Source organism: Lepeophtheirus salmonis, chromosome Z (genome assembly GCF_016086655.4).
Source record: "Lepeophtheirus salmonis chromosome Z, UVic_Lsal_1.4, whole genome shotgun sequence".
In the NCBI taxonomy this organism is placed as follows: domain Eukaryota; kingdom Metazoa; phylum Arthropoda; class Copepoda; order Siphonostomatoida; family Caligidae; genus Lepeophtheirus; species Lepeophtheirus salmonis.
In genome coordinates, this window is record NC_092584.1 from 12,274,884 (window position 1) to 12,292,863 (window position 17,980).

Below are 17,980 nucleotides of genomic sequence, written 5' to 3' on the forward strand. Positions count from 1 at the left end.
GGACTAACGCTCTGCTCCAAGTTCGATCCTTACTTCTACACCGAGTCCAAAAAAGATACAATTAAAACTCCCCATCGTTAAACTCCGTCATTCAAGAGGAAACGCATTACACTTTATAGTTTATACGTATAATATGTTCTCTCTTCAAGAATGAAAGAATAATGAGAACAGTTGTAGAAAATAAAAACACTGTTCAAGACGGCAAGGACAATAAAACTTCAATTATCGTATTTTTGCCATCACTGCATAAAAGTATAGGTAACATATGGGCTGAAAATTCCGAGGCTTAACAAAGAAAACACAAGCAGCTATGAGATGAAAGAAATAGACACAATCCCCACATCAGCTCTCATGTAAGCGCACTGTTTTGATTGAAAAGAGCTGATCATTAATGGAGAATGGAGAAAAGATTTTATAATTAATGGATTTATTTTTTCTACACCTATTATAATTCACTTTTGACTCGTTACAACTTGTACATTCATGACGTGGTGAAACAAGTACAATTTTTGACTTCCCTAAGGGGGGTTGATTTTGACTCCATTGCATAATTTTGTTTATTTTAGAAAATAAATTATCATTAAAAAATTTCAACCCACTATTTTTTAATAAAACAACTCTGCTGATAAACGTCATATTAGAAAGGTTTTATTGATCAGTGAAATAGTGATCAGTCATCAATGAAGGAGACTCCGAAATATCCCATACCCCTCCCTTCCCCTTATTCGGAAAAAATCGAGAACCCGAAGCCCCCCAGTTGGCAATAGGACGTTATAAATATATTACACCATAGCGTCACCAAGGAAATATTTCGTCGAGACTAAAAAAAAATAAAAAATGGACAAGAAAGAGATGAAATCAAAGTGCTTTGTTTTACTACAAAGAGATACAAAATAAAACAAAGATAAATTGCGAAATGGTTTGATAGATTTCAAAGAAAAAAACAATGGATTTGAATGACTAATGATTGATGAGGGATGAAAGAGAAAATAATATAATAATATTTATATATTTTGCAAAAATAGTAATAATTGAATTTTTGCAAAATCAGTAGAAAATATAAACTACAAAAATAATTAAGGGATTTTTTTTTTCTTTTTTCAATTTCCTACAAACATAGATTAATTATACTTATTTGCCAAGTTTAATATTGAATACCTTTGTGGACAGTACATATGTATGTCCTCACTCAATTGTTTTGTTTATTGATGTCCAAATAATGCATAGAAATTGAGCTACATAGTAAAGTTTGGGAAACCCCAGCTTAAGAAATATTTTTGTCATCATATTATAGGGTCCCGACGGGCTAAGTAGCGGAGCTGGATCCATAATCTTTTATTTGCAACGTCTAGTGTCTAAAACCACTTTTCCAGATCCATAAGAAGCCCTTAGCTATTTGAAACTCTGATAAAAATGTATCACCCGAGCGACGTACAAAAATCTTCTTTTCAATTCCACAGGAAAAAACTGTGAATATTCACTTATTCATTAAAACTAATTTATTTTTGATTGTATTTTCTGTATATTTCGGAATAAAAGCACAATAACCAAGACTGATTAGCAATATATTGTTGTCTGGCTTAGATTTTTTCAGTTGTAATTCTAGGGGTTCAATGGCTGGAACAGCTTGAACTGCTATAATCGCTAGACTGGTAAAGGCGCACCCTTTGTTATATTTTTAGAAACAGTAAGAAATCATTCAATTTTGAGATATCACGACAAAACGATACAAATACAAAATCAATCATAACTTTAAAACAGAGATACATCACTCAAATTTAATTGTGAGAGGTCAAAGGTCACACAAAACGTTAAAAACGTATAATTGACCTTAACTTTTGAATAAATTGGGAACAATCACTGTTAAATTACTGTTAATTTTTAAGTAAAATGACTTTATGCGAAGTTTTGTGCACTACCGAGTGTTCACTATAGTTTTATTATTTTATACCGATCCATTCCTAGAGCTGTATAAAATATGATCACCCTAAACCGAAAACTAACGTGTTAATCGTTATATTTGATTATTTTTTTTTGAGGGGGGGGGGAGAGCAGCTTAGCAGTCAATACCTGTTATTAGAGAGAGAGAAGGGAGTAAACATAAATCCCACAGCGGTCCAACTCAGTCCCGTACCATCCAGTCTAATCCACTAATCGGTCCTTAAAGAAGGTAAAATTGATCCCTCGTGACGTCAATTTCCTGTTTTTAATTATTCTGTTATATAATAGAATAAATAGTAAACTAAGTAACCGCCAAAACACTGATTCAGGGCGCCCCAATAAGTATATTGGTTTTGGAATTTTGTTGAATTTTAATTTACTGAAAATTAATTTTTTTGGAGAAAAAAATCAAAAATTCATTGCTTTTTTACAGCAATTTAATTTTATTTTTTTGAAATTTCAAATATTAATTTTTTGTAATAATAAATATTAAATAATTTTTTTTTTTTTTTTTTTTTTTTTTTTTTTTTTGCAAAAACTTAAAAAACCAAGTGTCCCACTAAATATAATCCTAGGCATGCCCTTACTACTATTTATATATTAATAAAGCAAGATCTGTTTGTCTTACGGTTGGTGGAGGCCTCATTTTTGACTGTATGTTTATTATTTTGTAACTAAGGGACTAATTAATCTAAAATATAACGATATAGCTAAGAGAGTGTGTGAGACTCAGTGCGTCATATTAGAAAGTATATATTTTAAATCCTGATCTGTTATATGTTTGAAGCCTTAGCTAATATTAAATATGATTTATATATCTTAAATATGAGACGGAAATGCTAAAAATGTTGTTTAAACAGAAGTACTTTAGTATTTGTGTTGCAATTTCTTTTTAATTGTCTTCAAACTTCCCGTATGATGGATGTCGTTGACAAAAGGTGTTGAAAACTTTGAGGTAGGCTAAAAGGGTTGTAGCTCTCCCTTAAATTAAAGAATTCTTAATTCTTTACTAGAAAATTTAATATTTGATTTATTTTTTTTCAATAAATATATAAATATTTTTCCTTTTCTGTAAATAGTAGTGGATTATTGATATATTTCTTCAAAAAATTTAAACTATAAGTTTTAAATTTTCATACATACAAAAATATTTTTTTACTCGCCAGATGGTTCATAATTTTTAAAGACTTTTCACGACAGTAAGCATTATATATGTATATATATTTATTTATTTTTTTGTAAAAGAAAAATTATTTCATTCAATTGAGTCAAACTTTTATCAACTCACTGAATATCAAATTGTATCTCATGGTCACATGAAATGCCCTAATTTCCTTTATGGCATATCCTGATAGAATGAAAAAAAAGTTATTAGGTCGATTTTGGGTGGAGCAACGGGCAAAGTAGAACTACATATGCCGCATTGCCCTATGAACCCTTCCTTTCTGCTTGTATTCTTTTGAGTGGGTTTTGTGGAGTATGAATTGATTAGCGTATAATTTGTTTCATCATTTTGAGAAAAATACTTAGAAGATAAGTTACACAACAGAAAGTTCTTTGTCCTTTTTACATGCCCTCAAATGCCTTAATTACCAAGCTGAAATAATTTGTAGTTTTTAGTTTTATGATATTTTATCAGTAATAGAGTGCACAGAAAACCTTCAGTTTTTTAAGGCCCTCATAGCCATGCTTTTCTTTTCTTTAGGATTAATTTTTACATCCGATTAAAGGAAGTCTTTTTCCTTTAAATATGACAAAAATACATATCAAAGACATCAGTTGAGAGATCAATCAACATTATACAACAACAGTAATAAATCGCAATGAACACATTTGTAAGAACTCATTGTATAAAAAAATATTACGAAATACTTACAGCAATCATTCACATATTTACAGGTGTTGTGCTCTGTCCTTTTGAGCTATGCTCTTCTCATCGACGCAGGACTCGTTAGAGTTCGACGTGATGATCCCCTTACTAATTATGATGATGTTTTCGTTGGACAAGCTTCTGGTTTGAATCCTGTAAGCACTCAATTTGATGGTTCTTCTGGATCCTTCAGTGGATCATCTTCCTTCGGTGGATCAATCTCTCACACTTCTCCCATTCGCCAAGAAGCCATTATCAGTGAGACGAATAATCCTCCAGGAACCCTAGGAGACAACAGTGACTTCAGCTATGCCTTCGAAACCGAAAATGGAATTAAGCAACAGGTTGTTGGATCCACTATTGATGTTGGAGGGAAATCTGTTGTTGTCATGAAGGGATCTTATGAATACATTGGTGATGATGGTCAAATCTACGTCGTCGACTGGATCGCTGATGAGAATGGTTTCCAACCCTCTGGTCCCCATATTCCCAAGGAAATTATTGATGCTGTTCAAGCTCAAATTGTTTTTGCTTCTGACGGTGGTTCCTCCTTCAATTCTGGATCTTCCAGTGGATCTAGCTTCAACGATGACTCGCTCTTAAATACTGGTTTTTCTAGTGGATCTAACTTTAACGGTGGATTTTCCTTAAATTCTGGATCTCCCACTGGATCTAACTTCAACAGTGATTCTTCCTTCAGCCCTGCATCTTTTAGTGAATCTATTATCAACGATGACTCGCTCTTAAATACTGGTTTTTCTAGTGGATCTAATTTTAACGTCGGATCTACATTAAATTCTGGACCTCATAGTGGATCTAACTTCAACAGTGATTCTTCCTTCAATCCTGGGTCTTTTAGTGGATCTATTATCAATGATGACTCGCTCTTAAATACTGGTTTTTCTAGTGGACCTAATTTTAACGTTGGATCTTCATTAAATTATGGATCTCATAGTGGATCTAACTTCAACAGTGATTCTTCCTTCAATCCTGGGGCTTCAAGTGGATCTAGCTTCAATGGTGATTCTTCCTTCAATCCTGAATCTTCCATTGGATCTAGTTTCAACGGTGATTCTTCCTTCAATCCTGGGTCTAGTTTCAACGGTGATTCTTCCTTCAATCCTGGATCTAGTTTCAACGGTGATTCTTCCTTCAATCCTGGATCTTTCAGTGACTCATCTTTCAATTCCGGATCCGGCAATGGATTCCAAGGACAATTTAATGGATTTGAAGGGCAATTTGATGAATTTGAAGGACAATTGGATGGATTTGAAGGGCAATTTGATGAATTTGAAGGACAATTGAATGGATTTGAAGGACAATCTAGTAGATTAAACTCCATCGGTGCAGCATCAAGAAACTTCCCTGTCAACACTAGCCCCATTTTGCCCTCTTACCCCAGCTAAAGTTTACTCAATTCATTATAAAAAGTTTTAATTAAATACCTGTTTCTTTTTCATACTCCTTTATTATTTGAGTTGAAATGAACTTTTACAAATTATTTTATATCATGCTGTTGAAATTTACATAAAACTGTAGATTTGAAAAATGTCAATAAAAGCCAAAAAAACTGTTAATTTATCGATATATAATTAATGAAGATTGACCAATAAGAAGATACATTGGGATAAATTGTGGCACTATTTTGCGAAATAATAAATCAAATATAACCTAAACCAAAACTTGCCGTAGCATTCAACTACGATATTCCATTACGTAACCAAACAACAGGAATAAACCTCCCATATCTCTAAGTGCAAAAACGGCAACACGTGTGGGATCTACTCTGCACCGGTGTCAGTGCCGAGAAGGCTGCAGAGATCGTTGGGATCTCTATGGACTCATCATCAATAAGTACATTACAGACCAACACAGACAAGAAGAACTAAAACTTCTGCACCAACTTTTGTTTTAAGGATGAATTCTAAGGCGCCTCAGTGAAGTCCCTCATCTTCAACGAATTCCTATATTTTTGCCGTCGTTTCAAAGTTGTTATTTCTTCTGAAGATAACAAATTGAATAGAAAATATAGCTTAATGTAGTATTTAAGCAAATTGAAAATTGGTGTTGAATTGTCTTTTTGTAAGTTAGTCATGACACTGCAAGTTTTGGGTCCCCACTCTGAAAGTATCAGTATGTCCAAAAATTGAGCGTGGTTTTTTTTTTAAATCATGAAATAACTTAAACAAGTGATTTCGGTTTTTTTTTGTTTTGTTTTTTGGCAAAAACGTTATTTACTTCCTAATATGACGACCTTTAAGCTTAATATATTTTTTATGCGTTTTGTATCCCTTCATACAGATTATTCAAAGTATCTGGAGAAATGTTTTCCCAAGCTTTTGTCAGTTTTTTTCTTTTCAAATTCATCCTCTGAAGTTGCTGGGGCATTTTGATTGAGTTCCCTCTGGACCAAGGCTCACAAATTTTCAATGGGAGACAAACCAGGACTGTTGGTAGGAATCCAAGTTGTCTGAAAACCGCTATTGTTCCTTTTTGGAGTGGTGAGCAGGGGCACCATCCTGGTGGAAAATGGTTCTTGATGTGTCAGACAACATTTTCATCTTCAAAGGAGGTTCAGTTTCTTCAGTACGAGACAAAGCTGACAACAGACACTTTTGAGGATCTCCGTTACGGAGTACTCGCCCGTCACAGTTTGGTTTCGTGGAATCAGGTGAAGATCTGACCCTGCCTGATGGCTGCTAACGGCCCAAACCTAAATTTTCGGAGGAAATGTCCCAGTTGGAGTGGGTCCACATCTCCCTTATCTCTTGCCCAAACCAAATCTGTTTGGGGATTTGGGGCATGAAATAGCTCAAATAGACTTTCATCACTGAAGAGGATACATTTCCAATCATCTGCAGTCCAGTGTTTCCGCTCACAACAGAATTGGAGCCGGGCCTTCCTTTGGTTTTCTGAAAGTTTGGGGTGCAGACGAGGTTTGTATGGCAAAGCATTCAAAGAGTGCCTCATATAGTTGTGGACAGATTACTTGGATATTGGATAGGCCTTGGAAGGGAATCTATCTGCAAGTTTCCTTGTGTATTGTCTCTTTTTGGTCAAATATTTTGAAATCACCAGTTTGGGAACTTTGCTAATTTTTTTCATCCTTCCTCAACCCTTCTGATTTGCAAGGGTGTGTTCTTCCTTCCTTACACCAATTCTCAAAGGTCCCGAGAGGAATCTGGAACCTTTGAGCAAAGTATTTCTAGCTGGATCCACCATCTATTATGTCAACAGTGTGGCCCTGGTATCCAAAGAGTCACCATTTCGGATATTGAATTTCAACAAACACCCTGTGGTGTTTTCTGAGCCCTTTTATACTGATGTATGATGGAATCATGGAAAATTATTGCATCAGAAAAATTCAATATTGCCTAATGATTGTATCAGCCAAATTTCATTTTATTCCTACCAAAAATATATATATATTATTTTTAGGTATTTTTAATGCCACCATCAATTTTTGGACATACTGTATACATTGGTTTTTCAATAAAATCCTAAGACACATGGATCAAATAAGCTTTTTGATTATATGAATCACAATACAAAGATTATTCGATTTAGTAATTGAGGAAATAGGATCATCCAATTAAGTGCTTAACTCATTTTAAGATAATAATTTTATCTAACAAAATCCATTAGTAAAAACTTACTTATGCAAATGATGTCTTATTTTAATTCAATTTTGCATATTTTTGATAATTTTGTTCAGTTATTTCGTAATTATTATCCAGACATTTTAAACCTATGACCTTGAAAAAAATTCGTTGTATGTCTTGAATTAAAATGATGCCGAGTCAACAATGTTTGAATCTATTAAAGATGATATACACATATGTGTTGATACTTGATCCGAGACGGGTTATTTTCGGTTCGATCTTAAGTAAATTTTGTATTCTCATTTGGATTTATATTTCCGTCCAGATAATAATTAACTATTTTCAAATCGTGTACTGACTTTTTGTTCCCAATATAATGAAAGACTTTTGTCGGTCTTGCCTTAATTTACGAGCAGAACACTTATGTAAAACAATACAACTTCATATGGTGTCATTGTGTCGACGTTTATTATTTGGAAACACACATGACTTCATTAAAAATACATTTATCAAATATTCTTGCTTTTTTGGAAACGGAGCATAACTATAGAATAACTTACTACTTTGTTTATTTATCAAATAGTATACATTATGTAATAGCCATGAGATATCAAATAGACAGCTGACAACAAAATACATTGAGTATTTTTATGTTAGCACGGTAATGCCGAGCCGAAAATGAATTGTCTCCTATCTTGGCTGTAAATTGTTTTAAGAATGTATAATGAAAGAAATATTTGTTAGATTTGGGAAAAGTAGTTTTCGGTACAGTACTCTCTAATACACCCAATTAAAATTTTCAGGATTGTAAAAGAAATTTGATTCCAATATTATTTAATGGAAGATTATAAGTTTTATTCTTGCACAAATAATAATTAATTAATTAAACATTATTTTCTTTTTAAAAAAAAAGCCATATAACTAAAAAAATTATTAAGAAAGTACGAAAATTTTTTTTTTGGTTTAGAAAAAAAAGAAAGGCCACACCATTTTAAATGCTAAAAAAAATTACTTTATATTAGAATTGGAAAAAAGGAGATGTTAGTCAGAAAAAATGGGATCTGTTTTTGAAAATTTGAGAAAAAAAATCTACACAAAAGAAAAATCTTTTTAAAGGCACTGACTGAGTCCTTAACCAATAGTAGATAATACAAAAAAATAATCTGCCCAATTGACCAATTGCAATGAACGGAATTTTGAAGAGTTCAAGGTAATGCTAGAGCGAAATTTAAGAACAGGGTGTTTAATTTTCATTGAAGAGACAAAAAGTTTTCACGAGTGGTCCATTAAAATCTGAATAATTTGAATTTTAAACTTCAACAAGATATAATTTATTAATTAGCATTAGAATTTCAACAACTTTAATATTATAAATAGTATTTCTGAGCTCTCTATTTGATTAATGTAGCTACTCTCAGAGGCAAAGATGTCTTCCAGACGGCGGCAGAAGGCCTGGCACCCTCTGGAGATGTAGTCTCTGTCATTGCGTCCCAGTACTGGCTAACAGTGGCTTACAGGGGCCCGGTGTTGCGTTGACGGACACTATATGCCTTCCCCTCGACATGCATACAAAGGGTGTATTCGAAGGGGATGGAATAAGGGATCCATGGGTAAAAAGAGTCTTGGAACGGAGGATAAATGTTTCTTTCATTGTTGGTGTCAATCGTGGCCTCTTCACCATCACAAGGTTTTGTCCATTTAGTTTTTTGATAGATCTCTGGATAGTCTGGTGTGTGAAATCCTGAGATTTCTTGCATGGCCCCTCATGGACTTGAGTAGATTGGCATAGTCTACTTTCTTTAACTCTTTCGGATCCAGTTTGGTCTTTTTAGAGAGATCTCTTCTTCGTCTCCAACGTTTTGGACTTGCTGTTGGCGTAGAGGGTGGTCCTTGAGACGCTCAACTGCTTGGAGTACGCGAAATTTGTCGATCACGTTCAAGTGCCATTTTCTCAACTTATACGTAAGGTAGAGTTCAAGTTTGTTTTATTTTGTAACTAATTATTGATGATTTAATACATCGGAATAGGAATTAATTTCAATCACTCAACCTTCATTAATTATTGAATTAGTAAGTGTTCAGGTTTGAATAGACCAACGGTATATTCAAAGGTTGCAGAAATGAGTTCTATACCATCATGAGGAGTGCACGCTCTAATAACGATCCCTCTTATAGTAAAAAACATTATTTTTGGATGATAAATTTGACTTGGTGAACTCAAATGAGCTTTGTACAACTGCTTTTATTTGTAATTTTATCTGCACATCACATGGTAGTTTTAGTAACTCTTCCATTTTGGGATCATATTTGAAATCTTAAAAAAATGTTTTTGAGCAAACAATGATGGATTGACTTTATATATACAACTCAAAATCTAAATATATATATAATATATGTTAAAGGGTTGTCTGAAGTAAACTTTAAAAACATTATCAAACTAATCATTTCAATTTTAAAATAATACATTTGCCCTTCAAAAGTATATAAATATTTTGTTTAACATATTGATGTATGTTACTCATATAGAGGGCGCTGTGAGTTTGTATCGTGCACGCCCATTCAACAGACTGTCATAACACCTTGCAGAAAATATTTAGGTTTTTTTTTTGTTTGCTATGCCCTATTTCAATGCTTGAAAGTATGTCAGAAACTACTGTGGTATTTTCCTGCATCGCTCACGTCCCTCTCATGGTAAAAATGAGATCCGAAACAAACGGTCAGACCAAGATTTCTGCACTTCCTCGGTAAGGAATAACTCCGACCGAGATATTTGACTATCTCAAGGTATCTAGGAACACAGTGCACCTATTCAAGCAGGGGCTTGTCAGCAGTGAGAAAGGAGAAGAAGGCCTCAGACGCAAAATTGAGCGTGGGAGTCAGGAAAACATTGGCCATCCAAGCCCATTTGCAGAAGTAAACTGCAGTGTATGCAAAATACATGTACATCTCGAAGCTCACGCCAACTACGAATCTGCAGTATCTCCATCGAGGTTCTATAAACAGTTTGAAATCCGGATTTGAACCCGCTTGACTTCTCACAAAAAATTATGAATAGCTTAAGGTGTCCAGGATCATAGACTACCCCATCAAACAGCGAACAAAGTAGTGAGAATGAAAAATAAACTCTCAGACAGAAAGTTGTCAGTGGGGATCAGGAAAAAATTTACGTGTGAGTTATGAAGAAAACCATCCAAGCCAATCCACAGAAGTAAACGGCAGTGCATGCAAGATACAAGGACTTTCTGAATTCTACGGTGTCCAGGATCGTCAAGAAGGAGGGAGACAAGTCCTTGTGTCGAAGCAGAGACCTATACTCACACCTCGTATAAAAATGTAGCATTTCAATTTATCGTTTGAAGTCCCCTATAGCCCTGAATTGAACCCGATTGATTTTAAGTTCTGGCTACACGTGGATTTTAAGGGTTGTACCATCCACCACCCGAAGATTCCCACATTGAAATCATTTGTCAATAAGCCCTTGGAGGACATGAACGAAGGGTATATCGGCTACGGAAGTGCAGTCTTTAAATTCCACATGAAGGCCATTATCGCCGCCAAGGGCAACTTTATTCAGAAGTAATTGTTTTTAAGGAGTGTGAAAAGAAAATTGTGGAAAAAATGAAACTGTAGCTGTATAATTTTAATTGAATTGTTATAATTTCCATGCATCACCCGGTATAATGAACGTATGTACATGCCGACATATACTCAACAGGCATCTCATTATTCTGTTCTGCTTCATTTGACAGGCAATTGATAGGTGCATACATAAATAGAAAAAGTCATTTATTTTCTTATTTTTTCTGTCAGGCATTAAATGAGATCTTTTCAAAAAAAAATGTATTTATATATATATAGGTACAACTATATTTAATTACCTTTTCCTTAGTTATCTTACATATAGTCCCTCTTAAAGACTCTCATTCATACATTTTATTCAATTTGTAATTAATAGTATGACGTTCTTTTTTTTTCATACTTTGATACAAGGAGTATCAACATCGCAGGGGGAACTTTTCGCTTAGAAATTATCGACAACTTTTTTTGTCAACAAACAAATCCATCATACACATTGTAGTGGAATGTGCTTCTTCAGAGTATCCAAAAACGAATTATACATGGCCCAGGGCTCATGCACAACCCTCCCCTAAGATAGAAATCGCATGTGTTCAGGTACAGGATGTACATAAATCTGGGCTCCTTAAGTGAGGACATTTTGTGGCCAAGAGATTCTGCACTTTTTTGGTCTTATGGGTCGGTACACTGCCATGTTGGAAGGATTAATTTATTCCTGAGGATACCCCTTTCCATCCGGGGAATGTAAATTAAAAGTGAAAAACTAGAACCAGTTAAATAGCAAAGTTGGATCTACAAGAGGTTATCCGGCCTGCCAAAACTGCCGAGGTTATCAAGAGATTCGGATGTCATTATGAATAACAAAATGTCATTAAATGTTGCTTGCAAATAATAAAAGTTCGGCCCCAACTAGTTCTTTCGTTATAAGCCTATAAATAATTACCCAATTTATCTGGACCCCCCTGTATATGTTCGACAAAAATACTTTTCAAAGAAGCACTCTGTAAGTCACAGACCCAGAAACATTAGATTATCAAGATTAGTTAGATAATTATCGTATAAAAGCAATCAAAACGGCACATAGCATCAATCCATCCACAGAAAAAGTCGTAGTTTTGTTGAGTGGGTGTTAATCATCTGTGTATATACATAAAATAGAGCTTGTGTGTTTGTCTTTTATGGGTGTCCACACCGGTGGGCCTAGGAGGTTAAAACTTTGCAAAGGTGGTTTTTTTGGATATGGTCAGGCTAAGACAGGGGTTCCGATTTTTTGGGAGTCATTTAATGGAGGGGGGCAGGGGGGTTATTGTACACCCAAAGGTCCTTAAAGAAGGTAAAACCAATCCCTCGTGACATCATTAAGGTTGTTTTCCTTTTTAAACTATTCCATTTTGTAATAGAATAAATCATAAAACTAATAAAAATAACAAACAAAATGCTCAAATTATATTGCAAAATTATGAAAAACTGGATGTTTTTCACGATGGCCTTGCTACATATCTCATATACCCTATTTGTCTTAATAATCCATCGACATTCTTAGGAATAATTCCAAGGACCAGTTACAAGAATTTGTTTTTCAACTTTTTTTCAAATTTCAATTACTGTACGTGCGGAAAAGTTTTGATATGGTATAAAAATTACCTATGCAAAATTGTATTATCCTAGAAAGTGATCTTTAGTTTGTACATTTCTCAAGTTATAAAAAAAGGACAATACTCTTTACTTAATGAATATTGATACGAAGAATATATTTTTTGTTATTTTGTACAAAATAGTTTGATAACCATGGTTCCAATCTATCAAAAATATTTAGAAAGTTTTTAACTTTTTCTTCTAAAATTGTTAAAAAGAAGTTCCAAAAATTATTTGATCCGCTTATAGCAATCATCATTTTTTTTACAATTTCAGAAAGGACAAATTAATCTTTTCTTCTGATTCTTTCATTTTGCTCCATTGGGTAGCTTAAGAAAAAAAGATTAGTAATCTTTTTTAAATGTTAAAATAATGTCTATCATAATTATTTTATGCAGAATAGTTATAAATGCTATATTTTAATCTTTATCAATAAAATAAAGAACTGTTGTCTCCTTTCAAACTTTGAAATAGATGTTCTACCTAAAGATGCCATCTTGGGGGAATGCAATTTTGCAGTACTACTTTTCTTAAATGTCCGTAATCGAAATTAAAAAAGTTGAAAAACAAACTGGCATAAATGGCAGTACTAATGACCAATAGGACTGGTCCTGAGACTGGGTTGAATAAATATAGACCAACACAACACATGTCAGTACCACTCATTTCCAAAACTCTTTAATTTTTCCTTATTTTACACAGTCTTTGAGCTATTTTTCAAAGATATTATTAACACAAAGTTAATAGTAATTTAACATACTCTCAAACAATACTTTTAAAATATTATACGGTTCATATGCGTTGACTATAGATTAAAATAATATTCCGGTGAAAAAAATAAAATTACTTATGAGTTTATGACCATCAATTAATCAATTATTTTGAAAATGAAGCATCAAGAAAATTGTTTTAATTCTCTTACATTTAAATTATACCTATTATAAGTTAGACCTCTAAAGCAATTCAAAACAAATTGTGGAATATCAATATAATCTATATTCACGCAATCTCAAAAGCTTATTTTATTAAATTTCTTAATAAATATTAAAAACTAAATTGACCAAAAATTAATCAAAATTGACCTTTTTAAGAGAGTTTTTTTTTTTTAAATTGAACTATAAGGTCTATTTTATAACTTCATATGTGATATGAAGTACTTGAAGAAAAAATAATAAAGATATTAGCTTCTATGTAAGCTTCTTCATTTTAATCTTTTTTTTTTTTTTTTGGCAGTTATAGTTTTATTAATTGTAATTATTCAAATGCGGAAATGTTTGTATTCATTTATTATCGACTTTGATTTTCATCTATTTAGTTCTTTCATGGCGATACATGGCACTGAATCGTAGTTATTCCCTAAAAAAAGGTTTTTAAGGGCAAACCTGAAAATTTTGAATGTTTAAATGGTAATTTTCCTGTTCAACTACTTAAATAACAGTAATAAATGTTGGAAGTTCAGCCTACGGGCTCTCCAAGACCTTCATTTTGTTGCATAGTGTAATAATTTAACATACTTACAAACAATATTTCTTAAATATTATACAGTTTACATGATACAATGCTTTTGTTCTTCAAATGAGGTTATCTTGTCGTACACGAAGCAAGTCAAGTGAATTATTTTAATATTTCTTTCATGTTTTTTACAAGGTTGATTAAACATAATGTGTATTTATATATACATACACATAGGTAAAGATGACAATAATATGAGAATAGAAGAGGAAGCTGATTTTTGTATTTGCTACTTAATTGAGGTTTCATTTTCCGAAGCTGTTATAAATATTACTTTATTCTTGAAGATAGATAATATAGTCAGTCATGCTAATCAGGAGTTTATGGGTACGTTAAAAAAAGATACCAACAATCAACATGGTATCCATGACAATTTGAAGAATCTTTAGGATCAACTAAGCTGTCATGACGTTTCATTATATAAGCTAAAAACAGTTTTTTTGAGGAGAAAAGGAAATAAACAAGGATATAAGCAAGAATTACTCGAATGTCGATCTGCAATTATACTCAGAGTCCACCAAGGAATTACAACCATAACTACACAACAAATCCTCAGGATTTGAAAAAATCAAACTTTTTATAAATAACTGAAGATATTTAAATTTTTTCTATAAAATTTGAAGTTTCGTTTTTGAAATTTTTTTTTCCCAATAAATTTAAAAATTTATTAAAGATATGAATTATTGAAAAAAATTCCGAAAAACTTTAAAAATTTGAAATATTTTTCCAAAAAATGTAATATTTGAAATTTTTTGCCAAATTAAATTAATTTTTTATGAATAGCTACAGATATTTCAAATTTTTTTAGTCAAAAAAACTCCAAACCCCAATTCCTCCGCAAATAGCCATAAACAACATGGATATCCATCTCCTCTTTCTTCCGAGTCAAAATGACGGCGATTTTTCATAGTGTTGGCTGAGAGGAGGGGAAGTGGAAGAAAAAAGGAGGCAGTTTGTCCAACTAGTCAGTAGTCTCCTATATAATATATCCTTCAATATGGCTGAACATTGTTCCCCCTTCTTCCCCCTCCCTCCCCCGCCCCACAATATATGGGAGTGGGAAGGGGAGTGAAAGGGTGAAGGTTTTGTGATATGATATTGTACATATATTTAATCTCTTATATTTGTATATATAAAGTCTGTTGGAATTGACCTAATTGAATCAGCATTTTAAAACCATATGTAATGATTTGAAGTTGTAAACAATGCTGCTCATAATTAAATACTGTTAAATGCCGCACCCAAAAATTATACATAAACTATGTTGATTTGATTTTATTGAGCTTGTTCATAATTACCAAATATTAATTTGTATTTATTATTACGAATAGTTTTTTATGAATAAATAATTTGGGGGATGGGGGTAAGAATGTATGTATTCTGGAACGACGTAGCTCAATGGACAACCCGGCTTCAACTTGTATTTAACTCAATGTACGTAGGTTCGCGTCTCCGTCTTTCATAGGAAATGAAATTTACATTATAGTTATGGACTTCAAAGAAGATTCCTAGGTCACATGGAGTAAATGTAACACTTTAATGTTTACTCAAACTTAATCAGTGCAACTCAATTTGACGAATTACAGGAACACTTTTTTTTTTAAACGGTATCTATAGTTCTATGTCTAAATAATTCATTACTAAAATCATCTATTAATTTTTTGATAGTAAGGGATACACGTCAAAACAGAGCAAGGTAGACGATTTAAAAAAAATATAATAATTATATAGCGTCATTAGTGAAGAAAAATATATGATAATGGAGGGAGGAACTTCTTTTTGTAATTGCTATCTGAATAGGTTGTTTTTTTTGGTTTTTTTTCAAAGTTGTTATTATTACTATTTTATCCTTGAAGAGAGAACATATAAGTATAAAGTCATCACTAGTGCGTGAAAAATGAGGAATAACACTGAGGATTTGTTGTGAAGCTTTAGTTTTAAGTCCTTTTTGGACTCGGAGTAGAATGGAGGATCGACAAAGAAGTATTTGTTCCCTATCTAAGAGTGAGGTTTGTATTGATACATTTCCTTCATCTCAAAGCAGCTTACAGCTAATTTAATGAAAAGGTCATGACAGCTTATGACGAATTAAAGCATTAAAAAATAGAACCTTCAACGTTTAAAATAACATTAGTGCAGATTAAATATTATAATTGTATTTAAATAATTTATTTTATTATGTATTTTTAAAACAATTTACAGCAAAGATAGATCCGAATTCTTCATCCAAAAAAGGGGAGAAAAGGAGGTTTATAAAACATGTAAAAAGCTTTTGTCATTATTTGTCATTGTATACATGAGAGATGAAATTCAACAACAGAAGATAAACTGTATTGTTTGAACGAAAGGACTGAAGGGAAAGAGGATAATGTTTTTTTCCTTCTTGTTGCTGATTGGCATAAAATTGTTAGCTGCCATAAAAAATATTTGAAAGGTCCTGGATAAGTTTTATTTACTATTTATTTTTTTATTATTCATTTAATTATTTGTTATAATTCGCGTATCTATAATTATAATATATTTTTCATAATGGCAATGGTAAATGAATAGATCAGCTACAGATAAAAAGTCTCTAGGCTTCTCGTTCATGAAAATGTGTACCATGAGAGAAACCACTCTCCTCCGTTGCAAGACTCTTTTGAATGAGTCTTTGTGAGTTATTTTTGACACTTTTGCCACCCTCCCTATAAACCTGGAGTCAACTCCCTCAACTACACTTTTTGGGTGGATCTCAAGGGGAAAGAAAGCCTGGAGTTTCCGTCATCCAAACACCGACGCGAAAAAATCCACTGTCAGCCAGGATTGGGACGTCATGACAGAGGACTACATCTGCAGTAAGTGTCAGCCCTTCTGCTACAACCTGCAAGACATTATTGCCACTAAGGGTGCCTACATTAATGATTAAGAGAGCTCTTACACACATCTATTAATTGTATTATTTTTTTTTGAAGTTTTATTATAAATGAGTACAAGTTCTGTTATATAAATTTAGATACACAAGAACGCCATTGTCTAATGATTCTACTGTAATATTAAAGAATATTGTATTTAATATGTTAAAAAATTAAAACTAATGGATTTATAAAATAATAAGGTAAAATATTGTTGTACCAAGATAAAAAAAAAATCTTGTCCAAGTTTAAAATTCAGAGTGGTAATTGTAAGTCCTTCTTGGACTCGGAATAGAATTGAAGATTGACATAGGAATCATTCCTGTCATTATGATTCCTAGATGCGGAGTGATATATGTGTTGATAGCCTTTATCTCATAGTCCTCCCAAACAATCGTCAAATTATTACATACTTTTTAGCATACCAATGAGTCATACTTTTTACAACTATAGTCATAGTCATAATATTTACTTTATTTGTATATATTTAGCATATGCTTATAGATTGGTAGTAAATGTAATTGGTTATGTATTGAAACTGCTTAAAGCAAAGTTGCTAAGAAATAAAAAGGCTTGCTTCAAAAGAAGTATAGATGTAGGCATACTTACAGTGTTCCATTACTTATACAATAATAATATATATTTTAGTCAAAAAACAAAATACATATTATATATAATATTTCCCCATTTGCCTTTGGGCAAATGATTATTTTGTATTTTATTCTCTTCCTTGTTAGGAGTACTACAAAAGCTTAATTTCCATTAAATGCGCGACTTTTTTACAATTTCAAAACCCTATACTATTTCTACATTAACTTTAGATAGTTTGGGAATTAAATTTTAATTTTGAAGTAATTTGACAAAAAATGTCACGCATAAAATAGTTTTTAATTTATATTATTATGTTCTATATTTTATTTTAACTTATTTTATTAATGCTTCAAAGGACTCCA

At 32.5% G+C, this 17,980-nt stretch overlaps 2 protein-coding genes across 4 annotated transcripts in view; one reads left to right on the forward strand and one right to left on the reverse strand.

Moving 5' to 3' along the window:
- The window catches only part of LOC121130102 (haloalkane dehalogenase-like), a 91,092-nt gene that overhangs the window by 34,303 nt on the left and 38,809 nt on the right, over positions 1-17,980 (reverse strand). The window lies entirely within an intron of this gene.
- Positions 3,690-5,388, forward strand: LOC121130101 (uncharacterized). Its single transcript, XM_071893744.1, has 2 exons — positions 3,690-3,776; positions 3,841-5,388. The coding sequence occupies exons 1-2, from the start codon at positions 3,765-3,767 to the stop codon at positions 5,215-5,217; spliced, it is 1,389 nt and encodes a 462-aa protein (XP_071749845.1). The 5' UTR covers positions 3,690-3,764; the 3' UTR covers positions 5,218-5,388.